Source organism: Penaeus vannamei, chromosome 39, assembly GCF_042767895.1.
Source record: "Penaeus vannamei isolate JL-2024 chromosome 39, ASM4276789v1, whole genome shotgun sequence".
Classification (NCBI taxonomy): Eukaryota; Metazoa; Arthropoda; class Malacostraca; order Decapoda; family Penaeidae; genus Penaeus; species Penaeus vannamei.
Genome location: NC_091587.1, coordinates 1,143,518 through 1,163,517, shown reverse-complemented (window position 1 = coordinate 1,163,517; position 20,000 = coordinate 1,143,518). Strand labels below are relative to the sequence as shown.

At 35.2% G+C, this 20,000-nt stretch overlaps 1 protein-coding gene across 2 annotated transcripts; it reads left to right on the top strand.

Moving 5' to 3' along the window:
- The first annotated feature begins 2,765 nt into the window (after positions 1-2,765).
- Ect3 (Ectoderm-expressed 3) lies at positions 2,766-13,045 on the top strand. 2 transcript variants are annotated; one of them, XM_070116747.1, is made up of 15 exons: positions 2,766-3,070; positions 4,471-4,649; positions 5,001-5,097; positions 5,236-5,402; positions 5,842-5,992; positions 6,775-6,838; positions 7,131-7,228; positions 7,709-7,889; positions 8,751-8,878; positions 9,375-9,468; positions 10,119-10,237; positions 10,450-10,650; positions 10,916-11,113; positions 11,730-11,987; positions 12,275-13,045. In XM_070116747.1, exons 3-15 carry the CDS (start codon positions 5,017-5,019, stop codon positions 12,482-12,484), a joined length of 1,950 nt encoding a protein of 649 aa, XP_069972848.1. In that variant the 5' UTR covers positions 2,766-3,070; positions 4,471-4,649; positions 5,001-5,016; the 3' UTR covers positions 12,485-13,045. The 2 variants fall into 2 exon arrangements, with proteins under 2 accessions (XP_069972848.1, XP_027226200.2); XM_027370399.2 differs by lacking the exon at positions 2,766-3,070 and having other exon boundaries at positions 4,525-4,664.
- Positions 13,046-20,000: the final 6,955 nt, after the last annotated feature.

The following is a 20,000-nucleotide window of genomic DNA, read 5'->3' as shown; positions in this document are numbered from 1 at the left end:
AGCCGCCTCTGCCATGCTGACACACCTCCCCCTTCCCCTGGCGCATCCATCTTCACTGATCAGCCTCCAAAGTTACTTCGAGGACGACACTTTCCCTCGCCTTTGATCTACAGCTTACACTTCGGCCTCTCATTCCGTCACGAATATACCTCCATTTTTTTTCTTAATTTTCATGATTATTCCCTCTAATCGCTCTCTGACACGGGTCTTGTCCAAGCAATGGCGTGTTATTTGCATATATCTTACGTCTAATATGTCCGCCTCCGATCACCAGGCTATTCTTGGCATCCAACTGGCTTAAGATCAGCTCCCTCTAAGAACTGGAGTGATCGGGAGGCATCGCGCTACCTCGCTTTGCTCCTCTTTTGATCTCGATGTGTCTGCTCGGTCGCGGCTCCTCTCTCGTGCAAGCCATCCTTTGGCTCGATGCAACCTGATGTTGTACATGGCGGTCTCTTGCTAGTGGTCTCTCTTAATGCATGTTGATGGTTTTGTAGGGTATTCTCCTCGGTGTTCTTTCATTTTCTTATCTTGAGACATTCTCTACTGGTCTTTTGACATTCCTTTCTTTGACCTCAGAAATTTCCTTGTGTTTTTCACGCACTGTTCCTAGTCGGTCCCTTTGTATTGTCAAAGAAAATCTGGATCCATTTTATCCTTAACTTTCTAAATTGCGCTCCGTGTCAGTTCTTTTCCTCCTTCAAATCGTCAAACCCGTTTTCTTTTGCCTTGTCCTTGTATATTTGCCCCCATCAACATTCTTCAGCATATCAGAGTCAACTCTTAGCATCATTCGAGGCTTCCTTTAGCTTCTCGAGGCAGCACCTGACTGTACACACCGGAACGTAACCGCTGGCTGCCATAGTCTCCTCCTGGCCATGCTTTGGAGTTGTTACTGGCCTCTTGAACCATTCCTTAAATCATGGTGTAATGGATCCGGTTTGTGGTCTGTTTGTTCGGAAAGGATGATTTCTGGACCATGTATTGATGTGAGAGTGGGTCCGCTACCACTGTACCCCATCCTCCCCCAAGCTTATCATTTTTTCTCTCTAATACACGACTACTAACTCCCCTATCTCCTGGTCCTTGTTCACTATACACTGGTATTTAGTGATGTTGCTATAGACACGGCCAGCTTGAATTTGTATGGACGCGCATTAATTCGTCATTTCATTAGGTACGTCTGCATCCACGTAACATTTCCATCTGTTGCACATGAGGAAGTATTGCTAAACCTGCAAGATTTTTTCGTTGGCGATTAGAGCTCACTAAAAACTTGAAAACAGAATGACTGAATATTTACATGGTTTCACGACATATAAACATTCAGGCCCAACATCTGATATTGCATGAATGTTAATTATGGATCTTAAAAATGTGTTATAGCAGAATCCAGGATAAAATTGTAAGGGTTGGGAGCGAATAAGCATTCAGTAAATATCTTTCACCGGCAGAACTGTATGATAATCTATACATATAAATATATAATAAGGATAAATTTGTATCATCATGGAAACCTAAATTTAGTGTCTTGTGAATAGGTTATAGATCAGTTTGTGCATTGTGGATTTTTCTACCATAGGTTATAGAGAAAAACATTTAACAATATTGGTAATTTTTATATTTTTTGTATAAAAAGATATGAACGAGGATGACTTTTGTTAGATTTCATCAAAACGCGTTAAATACATGAACTTATATCTACTCATCTGTTCAAAATACGAATTAACGGGAAAAAAAAACAAGCCCACACGAAAGCAAGCGAACTAACCTAACCTACAGACCGCATCGAATGGCAATACAACACAAACGGACCACCATCTGTTTAAAATTTCCACAGCTCCTTGCCCGGTCTTCAGCTCGGTCTCGACTCCACGAACTCAAACCAGTCTGTCTTCTTCTTCAAAGTCTGGTCTGACTGATCCTTTAAACACTGATCCTCTCCTGTCTGGCTGAAGCTACTTCCTTCTTGCCTCTGTGCCACAGTCTTCGGAAATCTGCGGAATCTTGGTGCTTTGTTTGTTCGAAATACGATATATATATATATATATATATATATATATATATATATATATATATATATATATATATATATATATATATATATATATATATATATATATATATATATATATTATATGTATGCGTGTGTTTGTTTTTGTGTGCATGTGTGTGTGTGTGTGTGTGTGTGTGTGCGCGTGCGTGCGCGCCTTCATACCCCAGTCTAACATTCATCAGAATGCCAATTCAATCATCATTCCCCGAATATGAAAACAGATTTCTTGCTTTCGGGAACCGCCATATTCGTCACGTGATGTGTACGTGCGTCACAACAGGGCGGATTTCATAACAAAGGAAGCACCCCATCCGCTGCAAAACGATCTCAGGCCACATTTCCCGCTCAAAAACGTAGTCACAAAGCTAAAACGACTTTGATAACAGCGAGAAATATTTAAAAATGGGTGACGTTCGTAGGATGCAAGAAATTTCCTACAGGCGGAGGCTACTTTCACTGACATTCATTTTTTAATGTTAAAAGTTGATAAGTGATTATTACTGTGTTAGTGAAACAGATGCGAAAATAATGTATCCATAGAAAGTCATCGTTTTTCGCCGTGAACACCAAATAATCTTTCAATAGTAGCAAAACAAACGTAAAACCACGCCATCTGGAAAGTAATTTCTGACGTCATGCGCAGAAAAAAGACTGGAACAGATTTGAAAAAAAAAAAAAAAACTTATGAAAGGAGTAATGCATGTATTTCACACACACACACACACACACACACACACACACACACACACACACACACACACACACACACGTACGTTTTCACCAGGGTAGAGTCTACGTGATTCCGTATCTGTGTTTCTGGGAACTGAAAAGTGTGAGGAACTGGACTCCATCTTGATTTCTACGATTTTTTAAAAATACTTCCGAGAAGCCTTCCAAATCAAATCTCCCGATTACCAAGCTGGTTTCCTCAGTGTCCTGGCTTGAATCGATGGTTGGCCGGCTAAACCACTCGTTGACTCATAAGGAAAGCCGTGAAAGGAACTTCAAGATAAGGTAGAGTACGGCAGAGTCCTGGTGTTTGACTATGTGACAACACTAGCTTTCGCAACCTTAAACTGATACGAAATATGGAACAACAAACCGTGTAATGATAAATTGAATGATAATAGTAATAGTAGTGGTAGTAGTAGTAGTAATAAACAGTCACTTTTGATGTCATTGAAGGTAAAACGGAGAGCCGTCAGGATAACATGAAAACCGAGAATTTACTGTATTTATATCTGTACAAGGACATGCACAATATACCCCCACATACTTACAAATAAATGAATAAGAATAAATAATGTGTGTGTGTGTGTATGCGTGTGTCGGTGTGTCGGTGGGTGTGCATGTACAACTGCATGTGTGGAATTCATGTTGAACAGATTGCAACAGGAATAACGAAGGGAAGGGCAAGAAAACACACGAATATGAGTGTTTTCTTGCCCTTCCCTGCGTTGTTTCTAGTACAACTGCATGTACACTATACACCCCCATATATATATATATATATATATATATATATATATATATATATATATATATATATATTATATATACATTATATATATATTATATATACATTATATATATATATATATATATATATATATATATATATATATATATATATATATATATGTATATACAGGTATACATACATATATACATATATATTTGCGTGCGTGTGTGTGCGTACATATTTACGTAGATACATTTGTACGTAAGTATACATACATATTCGCACCCACACGCACATGTATACACACACACACACACACATATATATAAATATACATATCACTCACCCGCACCCATGCATAAATATGGGCAACTCCAACGTTTCCCATATAAGGAAGCAATTGGATCACTGATTACCGCAGGATTCCTGTACCGAAGGCGACAGAACTGGACACACCCAGATAAAAGCAATTACGACGCATATGTGCCTGGCTTCCAATACAAAAAAATGAAACGTAATAAAATAGAAATATGAAATTGACCATTACTGAGATTACCTTTCCATGCTACACACCCAATGCTGTCTAGGGATAGTTTCAGATTCAATAGATTTATATCGCTATTCAGTATGTACCAAGGAGGGAAATGATCAGATAAGTAATGCGTGATAACCTCTCGTGCCTTCTGACCAGGTAACGTGTGTCTTTATCCTTCCATAGATATCCATGTATGTGGTACACATTATACACACTTTAATGATGATATACAATAAGCCATACAAGCAAGGCTCTGGAGATGCTTCGGGAACATTGCACAACAAGCATATTGCATAATTAATGTTATAATTTTTAACCGGATACAAATGTAGCCTTAGTAACTACACGAAATGATAAGAAAACAGTACTCGACAAGAACAAAACAATCTACATGAACCTATTCACTATTCCAAGCAGAGATAAAGCCCGATATGTGAAGCCGGAGACAAAGGACAAATAATTCTGCGCCGCCCATGACCCTCTGCCTCAGGTGACGCGACTGACGCCCCTCTATGAATCACGACACAAGTGTGCTGGCTTGCTGCACTCATTATCAGTTCATACACGGGAGGGACAAGGTGCAGGTCAAATAACAGGTAATTCCTTGTCAGGTAAAGTTACTTTCATAGTAATTGCATTTGTTTCATACTTCGGATTATGTTTTTGGTGCTTTTGTATCGGTTATCACATGAGGACCTCTCCCGTAGGTACCAAGTCATGTGCTCTGTTTTAGCATTTAATTAGTTTGGGGCCGTGTGGATTCACGTCTTCTTTCACAGCTACATTCAACTGTGTATCCTTAATCCAGGAATCCTGCAGATTACTTGAACAGCATCCTCTTTAAGACACACAGATGGGTTTTGTTCTGAAGATGATGCCTGTGAGATGCATTTTGTTTACATCAATGTGTTGAATCGTTTTCTTTGAAAGTTAAATTCCTATTACAGAAAACGGGTAGACAAGATGGGATGGGTGACTACAGCAAAAGTTGCCCTGTTGCTTTTTATTCTCTCTGTCGAGTTTAATGTAGGACTGCAAGAAAAGGTATGTTCATGTGACAGTTAAAGCTTTTGTGTTAGGATGACTATATAATCGAAATTGTAGCCAAGATTTTTACTATATTTCGTAATTTTCCGTGCGATATCATCAAGCATTACCTTCTCTTTGCCTTTCCAATTCCAGAGTGCATCAAAAAGTTTTACAATTGATTATGCAAATGATCAGTTCCTTAAGGATGGCGAACCTTTCCGGTACATGTCAGGCTCCATCCATTACTTCAGAGTCGAACCTTCCGAATGGCGGGACCGACTGAGGAAAATGAGGATGGCTGGATTTAATGCTCTGCAGACGTAAGATTTATGAACCTTAGGCTGTAGTTTATTTCAGATTGATAACCCTGTAGACATATATGTAACTTGTTATTTATCTGCTTTTTGTAAATCAGGAAAGCTTAACTGATTGTGTCATCTTTGTATGTGATGCAATTTGAGACTGAAATTATTTATCATTAACTAAGATCATCTTTTTTCCCTTCTGCAAAAGATCCAGTAGTTGTAAGATATTTAGATATTATTGTACATTTGATTAAGAGGAATATTATATCATGGGAATGATCTTTTCCAGACATGTTCCTTAGCAAATGAACAGTAATGAATAACAGGTTAGGAAATGTAAAGGGATATATTAATGATATATTTTTTTGTACACATCTTAAACTCAGTTTCCTCTTTTGGAAATGACTTAATACCTATAAGAACTGTCTGATCTGTTACTGACTAAACCTTACAGATATGTGGAGTGGTCAAGCCATGAGCCAGAACCAGGATTTTATGACTTTTCTGGTATTTTGGACTTAGAGACTTTCCTGAAGACGGCTCAGGAGGAAGATCTAGTCGTGATCCTACGCCTTGGACCATTTATTGATGCTGAGAGAGATATGGTAAGTTATGATGCATGAGATAACTGATAATTCTTTGAGATATATGGAATACTATTATTTAATGTTAGTTATATGTGAATTTCATTTTGTATTCTTTGAAAATATAGCTGGATATACGTGAAGATCAGGAATAGTGAATATTTACTTGAATTTTTAAGTTTGTGGCATAATTATTTTAAGGGACAGATTCACTATTTTTGTTTCTGCTTCTTTTACTTAAATGGTTTTTATGCTTTCATTCTATATAGCCATTTATAATCTACAATTTTCTCTGAATCGGTGTGATGTGCAGATCATTTGAATGGCATGTCATGTCCATGTATTCCCAGAGACTGGAGAGTAGCATGTAATGAACATTATATTCATGGTAGAGTTAAAAAGAAAGAGAAATTGATGGTGCAGTGAAGTATAACTTTCAGTGTAATATGAGTGATAGAAATATGTTTCTCCATCAACAGTTCATCTCTCTGTCGATTAAATGATTAACTTTTTGATTTATTTTCTGTCTATCTGTCCATCCGTCCATCTGTCCATCACTCCATTCCTCTTAACAGCCCAACTATCCATTCATTCATCTGTTTATATACTCATTTATGTTTTCAGCTGTTTGTGTATCCTTCCGACAATATATCTGTCTGTTCAATTATTCATATATGTACTCATCCATATGTCTATTGACTCGGTATCCATCTATCAATAGAGGGTATTTTAGTTTGCATCAATTATTTTATCAATTATATTTGTTTATACATGTGGCTTTGATAATGTTTCTTTTGCCACAGGGAGGCCTGCCATACTGGTTACTTAATAGGAACCCAGATATGAAACTTAGGACTTCTGATCCCTGTAAGTAGATAATTTACATGATTTTTGAATGAATATGAAAGATTTGAAATTTTTAGAAGGTCTTTATCACATGGCCTGTTTTTTTACCCTATGACATCTCTTGTATCAATGTTTTTGTCTTCATATTGCATTATTGAAGTAATTAAATAGATAGAAACAAGTTTGCCACTGTTCATTTGATGTGTATGCAGCCTCTACTGCTTCCTTGCCTGAAGATTAAAAGAAAATGCAAGCAAGGTAATGTTCAGTCCTTATGAGTTATTGTATGATGAATTCTGTGCTTTGTTCTCAGCTTACCTAAAGTATGTGGATGACTGGTATAGTAATGTTCTACTACCAAAGGTTAAGCCACTCCTGTATGAAAATGGAGGACCTGTCATTATGGTACAGGTAAGGATTCTTAATTCATAATTACAGCCAGGTATATAAACATGGTGGAAATTATATGGGGTAATTTATTTTTTTATGTAACAATAATTTTACTTTTAAATGAATACCTTATTTCTGTAAATCTGGAGATTTTATAGTGTCTAGATGTCCAAATTGTTAATGTTTCACAAGAAACTCAACTTTTTTTCTTCAGGCCAATTGTGAAGTTACACTGTGTTATATATACTTTGATATTACTACTAAGTAAATTGTGTCTTACAGTGCTTATGTTTCAATTCCATTTTGTAGTGACAATGGGATGGTAAAGTATACCTATAAAGAGAAATACTAGGTCATCTTTTATTACCAGCCAAGAGGTCTTTTTTCATTTTCACTTTTTTAATCATATTTCATGCATAAAACAAATGAACTACTTTATTACAATATGAAAGAATACTCAATTTAAAGTTTATATTGATATAAAATTTTTCCTTCCTAAAGGTTGAAAATGAATATGGCAGTTATGGAGCTTGTGACTTTGCTTATACATCTCATATGCGAGATCTAATAAGAAGTGGTCTTGGTGATAATGTTCTCCTCTTCTCGACTGATGGTTCAGGAACTGGTTATCTGAAGTGTGGAAAGATACCTGGAGTATACAGCACTGTAGATTTTGGATCAGGTAGGAGGCACTGTATCATCTTTTTAGTAAACAATGTTAAACTGAAAGAACTACAGTTCAAATAATTTACCTGATCTTTGCAACATACAACCTTTATATGAGGGTACATGTAGTGTCCACTGTAGCTTTATGTTAATTTTGATGCACGCAGATGACTCTTCAAGTCTTCAGCCATAAAGGAATCAATTAATAGGCCAGTGTTAGTAAGATACTAATAGCCATGAAAAATGAATATGAATTCAAAAAATCTAGAAAAAGGGTAAAGTGATATATTACTTGTGGTATCATCTACGAGTAAACACAAATAATAATCCAAAAACACAGTGGATGTGGCATGTATGTCAAGCAGGCATGCCTTAAACACTGCATGAGATAAGCCTGACAATCTTTGAATGATGGAATCCAGTAAACAGGGGGATATATGTACAATAATTACAATTCACCATTCTGGCCTAATATTTAATGCTGACATGTTTGAAGTATTTGATCATATTGACCTTTTTGGGTTCTTTTTCTGAAAGGGGACTTTCTTCATTTTCATTGTTACTTTGTGGAGACTGAATTGATGAATGACTTTCTTAGAAACAAGATGTGTATACGAAATCCTTCTTAGTTCTGACCTTGTTTCTTTTTCATTTGGTTAACACAGACTAGTTAGACTATTCTTTATTTGAAATACAGAGATGAAGACTTTGAATTGTTGTTACATCTAATATGATTTAATTGCTAGTGACTAGATTTTAAAAATATATTGTAGACAATATTTTTTTATGATAATGATAATTATAGTCGAAGATAATGAAATATGAATGACATTTTAGATATTTATCCTGTGTTACTTAAAGATTATTTCTAATTTAGGAGGTGATGTCACAAAGCCGTTTGGAGCTATGCGGCTGTTTGAACCAAGAGGACCCCTTGTGAACTCTGAATATTACCCAGGATGGCTCGACCACTGGGGTGCACCTCACAGCACAGTTAGCACAGAGGTGGGTGCCACATGAAGAACTGTGTAAAACATTTACAGGTTTATGTTGAAGGGACTTTCCAAAAACATTAGGGTTGTCTATTTGTTTGTTTAACTTTGATGCATATTTGTGTAATAATTCACATAATTAACAAATAACATTTTCTTTGTTATACACCCTTATTAAAATGAAAAAGAAAAAATCTGCATACAGCTTCTCTAAGCTTAAGGCCTCAACATGTCTAAATTGAGTCCTTACTGTTCATGCTGAAGTGGTTTTTGAGTTGAATTTAATGAGTATAAAAGCTGAATATTATTTACATTTTATAAAGCAATTTATGTAAATATTTTGTATTCATTCTGTGATTTCAGTAGTTATCTATTTTTTATTGATTAATAGGAAACCACATACTTTCACATCTTTGATGTGGATATTATCTGGGAAATTAACAAGAAAATCTTTGTTACTTATAGTTATACTTAACAAAAAATGTAATAGACATTTTTTCATAAAACAGACAGTTGCTAAATCGCTAGATGACATGCTGGCACTCAACGCATCTGTCAACATGTACATGTTCCATGGTGGGACATCATTTGGCCTAAAAGCAGGTGAGAGACTTATACAAAGTTATGTGAGATTGAAGCAGTGTTTGTAATATATCATCATCAATGGTAAATATTGAAATATTGAGTTACCTTACTTATAAGATAAAGTTGACTAATGAATATTATTTGTATGGATTTTTTTTTTACATTTGTGGAATTACTAAAATAGTGTGATTTACTTTTTTTTACACTTACTAATTAAATTTATTTGGAGATTATAAGGATAAAAAGAAAAATTAAATTTTTAGTAATTAGTTAGGGAAATGTGTAGTGTTCAAGATTTATTAGTAAAGATTAAAGTATATTCATGTTCATTATTCAGAATATTACACTAAAATGATCAGCATTTTTATCACTCTTATGGTGTTATATAGACAGATCTTTTTCCTGCAAAAAGAATGTATCTCCCAAAAACCTATGTCTGTATCTGTATCTCTATCTGTTATCTAGTTAATTTTAAGAAAATATAACTTGAAATATTTCATTTTTAGTTCAGTTGAAACTGTTTTTTCTGTAAGTGTGACCTGTGGGATATATGGGATGGCTGTATATAATTCAGTTGTACGTATACAAAATAGTGCGTCTCCCTTTTCACATAGAAATGCAAAGCTTTGTGAACTCCAAATATTAAGGAAACAATCTCTTTTATCAAGGTGCAAATCAAGGATCAAAATACCAAGCTTGCCCAACATCCTATGACTACGATGCCCCTCTGTCTGAGGCTGGGGATCCTACAGAGAAGTACTTTGCTATTAGGGATGTTGTCAAGAAGGTGAGAGCATCATTTGCAGCTAAATTGATGTCATGGCAGTTGCCTTAGTGCAAATATTAATGAATACCAGTTTTATATTGCTTAAATTTGAGAAATAGTGGACCAGACTCTGCATGAGTAGTTAAATAAATCACATCATTCATTATCAAAAAACTAGATCTGTGGGCAGTGTTTAAATTATAAAAGACTTAGAGTCTTCTTTCCTCTTCCAGTACTTACCCATTCCATCAGGCACAGTGCCTCCTGCCTCGCCAAAATACAGCTATGGAAAGGTGCAATTGGCCCCTCAAGGGAACATGTTCCAGTTTAAATCTGTTCTTCAGTCTGTCATGCAGAAATGGCCCCTCACTTTTGAACAGCTGATGATGCCGAATGGCTTAGTTATGTATGAGACTGTGCTTCCTTTCAGAATTGTAAGTATTACATCATATCCAACTTCTGTAAATAATGCAGATCAGCATATTTAATTTGAATGGGATTATGTTACTTCCATAATGAAGGTGAAAAAAAAATTTCCTTGTTAGTTAACTAAACTTGTAATAGATAGCTTTTAATGGCCTCCTCTTTTCTTTGTGTTAATTATTGCATTGAGATTCAATGTAGACAAGCCCCTTATGGCTGGACAAATGAATTATGATCCACAGAAAATTGAAAGTTGTATATTCCTATCTGAAATAGGCCGATCCAGCAGTACTAAGCATCAGTGATGTCCATGACCGTGGGTATGTGTTTGTAGACACATACTTTGTCGGCATTGTATCGAGGGAGCAGCAACTGTTCAATCTGCCTCTGTCGGCACTTCCTAATCAGACCATCACAATTGTCGTCGAAAGTCAAGGAAGAATATGCTTTGGCAATGGGATCAACGACTTCAAGGCAGGTTTAATAGAAAAGTGTAGTTTTCAGAAAGCATATTACATGAAGAAAAACATGACTGGAATATGATGAAATTAAAAGTAAAAGAGTTCTCATGGGTAAAAAATGTGATTGATTAAAACAAAATGCATATTTTAATACTATGGTGATTTTTTCCAGCTTGCATTCACTTTGTCTTTGTCTTATTTTTTCTTTTAAATACCCCTTCTTTTTCTCCTTTTCATACCCATCTTTTATTGCTCCTTTTCATTCACCTTTTCAAATGTCTTATTTCTTCTTTTTGTCTTTCCTGCACATTTATATTTATATTTTTCTGATAAATCAATCTCTTTACTCCTATCATGATTGTGAAATTTATATATTTTTCTTCAGTGGATATTTTCTTTTCCTTCACATTATCCATCATTTGTTCCTTCATATTTTTTATAGTATTTTGTTCTTTTTTGTATTCTCACTTATTTATTTTTCTACTTCTCATTGTTTTTTGTTTCTTTTAATTTACATTTTTATATATTGGCATATCATAATTTCAGATTTGTTAATTTCTTTTAATAACCTTTTAAGTAAATCTTTAAATGTGTGCAGATGGAATAATAGCATAAATCATCATTTGCAGGGTCTGACAACAAACGTCACAGTCAATGGCTACAGCTTGTCGGGATGGAAGATGACTCCTATACCACTGACTAACATAACAAGGTTGAGCTCTGCACTCAGAAAGCTCCATGATATGACTACTTCTCTTGGTTTGTCGAGATCTGAACTTACTGGCACTCCTCGTGGAGGCATGGCTATCTATCAAGGTTCCTTTAATGTTCCGAATAATTCCTCACATCCTCAGGATACCTTCCTTCGTTTGGATGGGTGGGGCAAGGTAAGGACCACACGTTGCTGTATTATTGTAAATAGTTGTTAAATATAGTAATTGTTTCTAGATTAACAAGAATTCTTCTTGCACACTTTAGCCTCTATACTGAGTGCGGAAGATGATTTTGATTTATAGAATAGAATTGAATAACTGTGACTTCAGTTTGAAAATGGAATGCTCACTTTGGTATCAGTAGGCTCATATTTTCAGGAAGTCATTGACCTAGGCAATTTGATGGAAAGCATGTATGTTGTATGTGCTGAAGTATTACTAAAAATGATACCTCCTTTCAGGGAATAGTTTGGGTGAATAACTTCTGTCTTGGTCGATACTGGCCTGAAGTGGGGCCACAGGTGACACTCTATGTACCCAGAGGGATCCTGAAGAAGGGTGCCAACACGATGCTGGTAATGGAACTTGAGGTTTCCCCGTGCAGCATTGCCAGCCAGTGCTATGTCACACTGCAAGACACTCATGTGATTAACGGCCCAACACCAAAGTGATTTAATTAGAACTTAATGACTGGAAATACAAGAAAGAGAAAACAAATTATATTAAGAATTTTTCCTTATGATTTTATATGATTTATAGTTTACTTACACTTGTGCATTATGATTAGACAAATAAATGCAATTTGTATAGGAGAGATGATATACAAATGAGATAACTGATTAGATAATTATAGTACACACATTTTCATTAAACCAGTATTTGTTATCATAGCCTAAACTGAAAATATAATATGCAAGGTACAAATTTCAAAATGATGTTACATTTATCTTTTATATTAGATGTGTTAGCAAAGTCATGTCACAATAATGAAAGATAAAGAATAAGATGTATTTTAATGATTTATGTTGAAAGCAATGTATTAGAAGTTTTTCCTTGATGTTTTCAATTTTAATGCTTCTAGACATAACTCTAGAAAGTTTTACATTCCAAATATTATTTAGATGGTAATGAATGTTTATTACCATAGAACAGTAGTTTGTGTTGGTTTTGTAGTTTACACTGCCAGATTTTTTATAGGGATTACATGTATATAATAAACACTTCTCATCTTACAAGTCTTCATAAATTTATTATGAATCCTGGTTTTGTAATTTTTGCAATGTGCAGGATTATTGACCTTTCTGTATTATTTTTTTTGAACAGTAGATCTTTGTTAAATATTCTTCAATATAAGAAAATATAATATTTCTTGAACTACCTCATGGGATGCCTTTGATAATCTGTGATGTACCTCTTGTGAGACTGACTTGCAAGTGAATACAGAGTACATTTTGAATTATTCAATTTGATCTTATGAATCTACCTCCATTTCCCCCTCTATTACCTTTCCTTTAGCATCCTGATAACTTATTTAATTTCAAAATATTTTGTCACACAATGACCACACAATAAGGAAATTATGATAACTTCAAAAAGTCTCAATCTCACCTATTTCACAATATTTTTACTTAATATTTTTTTTCCAAAAGATAAAGAATAATAGGCTCTTTAAATTGTTTTTGTGAGGGGAAGAATCAGAAACTGATTTTTAAACGTTTATTCACACCCCAATGGTATGCATTTTCAAGTATCCATTCACATTTAGGGGTTAAAACTTTCATTTATAGAGCTTAAAAGGAGGATTATCGTGAATATGAGCTTATTTAGTTGAAAGTCTGTTAATGGCATTCTTTAATCTGTTATTAACCCTTTCTAAATTGTTCGGAAAAAGATGTTTGTTATCACTTACAAAAAAGACATTAATTACAAATCATGTAAAAAAAAGGGACCAGATCAAAACCAGGTACGTTATAATTGTATTTTCATGTGTTATTCTTAGCAAAGTGCTCTAAAATATCAGTCATAGGACATGTGAACAGGTCCATATGGAATTAATATCCACAATAAAGACGGAAATTATCTGTCATTTTCAGTGCGTTAAGTGAAGAGGATTGTATCTGCAAACTTCAATTTTGGATTGAATTTCTAGGTCTATGTAGTTTGAAATATATTAATATTTTTATTTTAGATTTTTTGTTATTTTACAGATGGCTATAACAAAATACTGTAATTTCCTCCTTGGGCTTTTTGCATGTTTTATTACATTTGAATATTATGATTATTTTATATCATATCATAATAATCATGATAATAATTATAACTTATCAAGCTACATAGAAAATAACAAAAATATGACACATAATGTAGTTCTGTTTTTGGACTACATTGTCTTTATATATATTTTGTCTTTGTAGATCACCTTTGACTGTTATGATTTTTTACTAACTGGACAAATACTCCTCTGTTCTTTACCTTGTGCTTCCAGTCAAATTTTTTTTTGGGGGAAGGCACTATTGCAGACTGTTGCTCCTGGCAGTTGCAAGTCAGGCCAGATGTCTTATAGCTAAAAAAAGGCAACAAGTACAAGCCCTTCAGCCAGTTGGTATATACATGCCATGGGGCTCTTAAACAAAAAATCTGAAGCAAATCTAAGATGAGAAATGTTATAAACACTACAAAACATGGATTGGCATGAAGGAGTGTATGGGGTACCTTTCATAATATAGGGACCACCAACTTCTGTAGCTTGACTGACAAGGCAGCTGTGCTCATCTCCACTAATTGGAGTATTTAGAAGCATTTCTAGGTATTCCGGCTGTAACTGCAAGTATTTGGTAAATGTGATTCACAATATGCTCTCCATTGCAAGGCCAACTGAAATTAACAGAACTATTCGTTGGACTTGCGCCAGATTCTACCTCAAAGCTTGTCAAACTGGACCCTTTCCCTGATCAATGCAGGTGTCTTCCAGTTGTCCCTTTTCAGTATCTTTACTTGAAACTTGAAATATCTCCTTCTTGTTGGTGAGTATAACTTCGGACCTGCCAGCTTTTTCTACATAAGTAATCATATATGACTAAAATTGCTGATGAAGCAGGTAATTTTAAATGATCCTGGATATTAAATACAAATTCATTGTCAGCATGAAAGTGAAACGGTAGTACAGCATACTGAGATTGTTTAATCTCTACTAATAAGCAAAGATGCCAACTGTCAGTGATGCTGTCATATATTCTAAATTGCTTATGGCGTCATGCGGTATACGAAACTTTGGTTTATATCTACTCCATAAAAATAAATAAATAATTTAAGATTAAGCAAGGGAGTGTTCCCCTTGAAATCATGCATGGGAAAGGTGTCTTCGCTTTGCCTATAATGTAAACAGGTCCCTTAGTCTAGGGTACGATTACTCGGCGACACTAAACTGGAACAATTACCCTGATGTAACTTACTAATCGAAAAACAAAAACAAAAACATAAGCAAGATTTCTAAACCTGACGTGACTATCGCATCTACTTTCTCCTCAGAATGTTGTATTCTGGCCACATCTACATCCATTTCTTATGTACTTGTCTGATTAAATGGGTAGGGCGTAACTAGCCAAATGAGATTATTATTTGCTTTACATGATGTCTCTCGTGTTAAGTGGCCAGAATATCATTCATCACTCGGTAATAGTGTGAACTGTTTGCTTATATTCATTATTGTATAATGTCTATGTTATATTCTTGCGTTAGACTTGTTTTTTTCCCATTAACATACGAGCACTGCCTAATTCTCGAGGTCACATCACGTTATCGTTTTCTTGCCATAATGATCAAGATTATTCATCTTGTCTCTCTTTGGGAATTTATCAGATCAGCAAAGTTCTTTCAATGTTGAAAATGTATACAATCGAAACAAGAAAATATTCTAGAATATCCGTTGGCTGCCGAGCACACACTTCAGAGGGCGTTAGAAAATCTTGAGGTGGCACGAATTCCTACAGAAAATTAGGAATTTCTCCTATTATCATTGTTATTCTCTTAGGGAGAGCGCTGATTAATGTTGCGTTATTAAATAAATGCAAATGTATTGCCTTTACTAAATCTAGTTTTCTATAAACTACTTACCCTTGCCGTTTTCTGTGCCTACTGAACCTCCCTCTCCCTCTCTCTCTCTTTCTTTCTTTATTTCTCTCTCTCTCTCTCTTCATATATAAACACAGACACACACACACACACACACACACACACACACACACACACACACACACACACACACACACACACATATATATATATATATATATATATATATATATATATATATATATATATATACATACATATATATATATGTATATATATATATATATATATATATATATATATATATATATATATATATATATATATATTTATATATATGTATGTATGTATATGCACACACAAAAAATCAGGGCTGGAATATAATCCCTTGGAGTCACTCTCTAATATGATTTGGGATCCATGAGTTCCTGGCAGGATAAAAGATCCTTGGGTTTCAACCTGGTCAGCCTGAGGGACATTGTGGCAGTCAAATATGTGGCCCAAGTCGATTTAATTTCTTTCGCTTTTGCGTCTCTCTCTCACTTAACATTAAATACGTATTATTTCCCATAGTTCAATTACTGGGAAGCGTTGGTGTCCTAGTGGCTGTTAAGCTGGAAAATTTATATAATAATTTTCGATGTCTGCGGAACTTTTATCGTCGAGAGAGAGAGCACCTTGTTAATCTGTCAAGCGCTATCACCATCAAAATATACGTATCCTGCATAGTAAGCTATAATTGTAATATAATTGTAATATAATTGTATAGTAAGCTATAATTGTAAATTATTTTTCTTTTGGTGATTTTAATTCCGAAAGATTCATACCCCCCTAAGGAAAAATATATATGCATATATATTTCTTAATATTCTGGAAGATTCATACCCCCCCACCTCAAAAAAAAAAAAAAAAAAAGAAAAGAAAGAGAAAAAGAAAAAGAAAGAAAACAAATATATATGTTTGTATTTCTTACTATTAAATCATTTGAATTGAAAGCACACTGAGCGATCTAACTAGGACGAGAGTAAGACAAGCATAGAATATTTTAATTTTTGCGGAAATGAATGTTAAAAGTACTGCTTTATCGGTTCTTGCCTCATAAGTTGGGTTCATCAAAACAGGTTTGACAGGCAATATCCTCCAAAAACTAAAATTTTGAATTTAGTCATAAATCATCATATATATACCGTTTATTTTATATTTTATTCTTACACTCACACACACACACGCAGTTATGTGTGTGTGTGTGTGTGTGTTTGGGTGTAAAGGTAACAACAGAATAAGGAGAGAATGTTTATGATTAAATGCTTAAGCTTGATATTAAAACTTTTCCGGCAAGATGGGGGCAATATGTTGCTCAATAAACGGCGCTCGAACCTGTTCTGAAGAGCCAATTTATGTGACTTACTGGATATTTCGACTGGCATAAACAATGAAGCGGTATATATATATATATATATATATATATATATATATATATATATATATATATATATATATATATATGTGTGTGTGTGTGTGTGTGTGTGTGTGTGTGTGTGTGTGTGTGTGTGTGTGTGTGTGTGTGTGTGTATGTGTGTGTGTGTGCGTGTGTGTGCGTGAGTGCATATATATATACACATATGTATGTATATATGTATATTTGTATATATATTGCTGCTGAGGCAACGTGGCCGTCCACTCCAGCTCCTCGCTGAACTTACTCAGAGCAACTGCTCGCACAGTGATTAAAACATTCAACAGGAGAGTTGAATCCCTCTTTTGAATGTGAATCAGCTGGTCTCCGTCCTGAGTGGGGTTCTTAAACCCCGTGTGGGGCCAGACAGGCAGTTAATGGACCTGTTGGAGGTGATTAATGGATATATATTTGTCTTTCTTCTTTTTTTAGGAGGGAGATTTTTTTCTCGAAGGATAAGGAACAGCTTCTCTCCTCAGGGATGAAAGCTTGGGGGAGCAGGAGCGAGGACTGATCCCCTTTCCGCGCCCTCCCACCCCGCCGCGCCGCCCCCTTCCTGGCAGAGCTGTCAAGCCTCATGTCAAACAGCCTCTTGAAAGTCGTGTCCCTTTTGCCTGGCGTATGTTCCTCGAGACACACTTCGGCGTCGAGCGGCTTTCTCCAGGTGTCCCACTTAGGCTCGCTTTTGCAAGGCGTCTGATGGTTGTCACACTTTCGGCGCTCGAGGTATCACAAAGGGGGGGATCAGCCACAGAAGTGTTCACGCTATAGAGGAACACCGCTTTCCAGACTCGATGGAGCTAAGTGGAGCTCATCTCATGACACACCCAACAAGCAGGACGTTTTAGTTACCAGGCTGTTCCCAACCTTAGGGAATTAACGATATAATACCATTGCATGTACATAATCAAAATCTTCAGAGACAGGAAAAACTCTGAAGTAGGTCAAGTCGCGTGAGATTTCCGACTCAGTCTCAGATAAGTCCCACTACCGCCTCCAGGAGCCAGTTAGCGGAATCAAGGTCTCACATAGGTCTTGAGCGGCGACGAGAGGCTGAATTCGCTGCAGAAGGAGTACCTCATTTACCCACTCGTGTCCCTACCCACCATGGAGTCCGACAAGATTGAGGTTAGAGGTTAGAGACTATGCCAAAGAGCTACACGTTATCGCGAGGGGTATGAATAGCCCGTAACCCATATTAATAACCAATACATATCCAAAGAGACAATAACTGCTTGGCTCCAACAACAGTAACCAGATGTGTGTTTCCTACCCACTGGTCATGTCATGCAATATACAAGGTTATAGCTCAACCCCTCTGCAAACACATACGTAAATAAAACACTGACAGAGAGAGCCTAAGAAACTGCAATCCTAACTAACAAGTGGGAACTGCAGGACCACTGATTCACCCTTCTGCAGGGAACCATCTACCAGAAGGGGTCACTTCCCTCTAGGAGGAGAAAGGGCATTCCCACTGAGGAGTCACCTGCAGGAGGAAGAACAAGACCCCCCCCCTACCCCCACCCCCCGCCCTTCCATAACGAATTGACAGCTCTTTTCGCGGGAAAACACAAGGGTTAAGACACGAGTCTGCGAAAAATTAAGTGTTAAGCATATTTCAAACTATATATGAGATAATAATATTTCATTAGAGAGAGAGAGAGAGAGAGAGAGGGAGAGGGAGAGGGAGAGGGAGAGGGAGAGAGAGGGAGAGGGAGAGGGAGAGGGAGAGGGAGAGGGAGAGAGAGAGAGTGAGAGAGAGAGAGAGAGAGAGAGAGAGAGAGAGAGAGAGAGAGAGAGAGAGAAAGAAAGACATACATATGCAAATACACAAAGGTATATATATGTATATACATATATATATATATATATATATATATATATATATATATATATATATATATATATATGTATACACACAAATATATATGTATATATATGTATATATATACATACATACATACATACATACATATATATATATATATATATATATATATATATACATATACATATATGTACATGCATACATACATACATACATATATATATATATATATATATATATATATATATATATATATATATATATATATATATACATACACACACACTAATGCACACACACACACACACACACACACACACACACATATATATATATATATATATATATATATATATATATATATATATATATATATATATATATAGAGAGAGAGAGAGAGAGAGAGAGATAGAGAGAGAGAGAGAAGAGACAAATACCCATACGCACATGCACATACATACACATAGAACACACACACACACACACACATTTCTATATATCTGTATACATACATACCTGCATGTATGTATACATACATGTATACATACATACATATATGTTTACATACATGTATGCATGCATACATACATGTATACATACATGTATAAATACATACATAAACACAAACGCACATATCTATCTATATAAAAATGCGTACGTGTATGTGTGTATATACACATACACATATATATCTAAAAATATATTTATGTATATATATATATACATACATATAAGTATGTATATACATACATACATACATATATATATATATATATATATATATATACATACATATATATATATATATATATATATATATATATATATA

Excerpts from the sequence above, each read along its gene's own strand:
- Ect3 (XM_070116747.1), top strand. The coding sequence starts at position 5,017 with ATGGGATGGGTGACTACAGCAAAAGTTGCCCTGTTGCTTTTTATTCTC. Across the intron at positions 5,403-5,841 it reads GGATTTAATGCTCTGCAGAC|ATATGTGGAGTGGTCAAGCC; the intron begins GTAAGATTTATG and ends TAAACCTTACAG. Across the intron at positions 6,839-7,130 it reads ACTTAGGACTTCTGATCCCT|CTTACCTAAAGTATGTGGAT; the intron begins GTAAGTAGATAA and ends CTTTGTTCTCAG.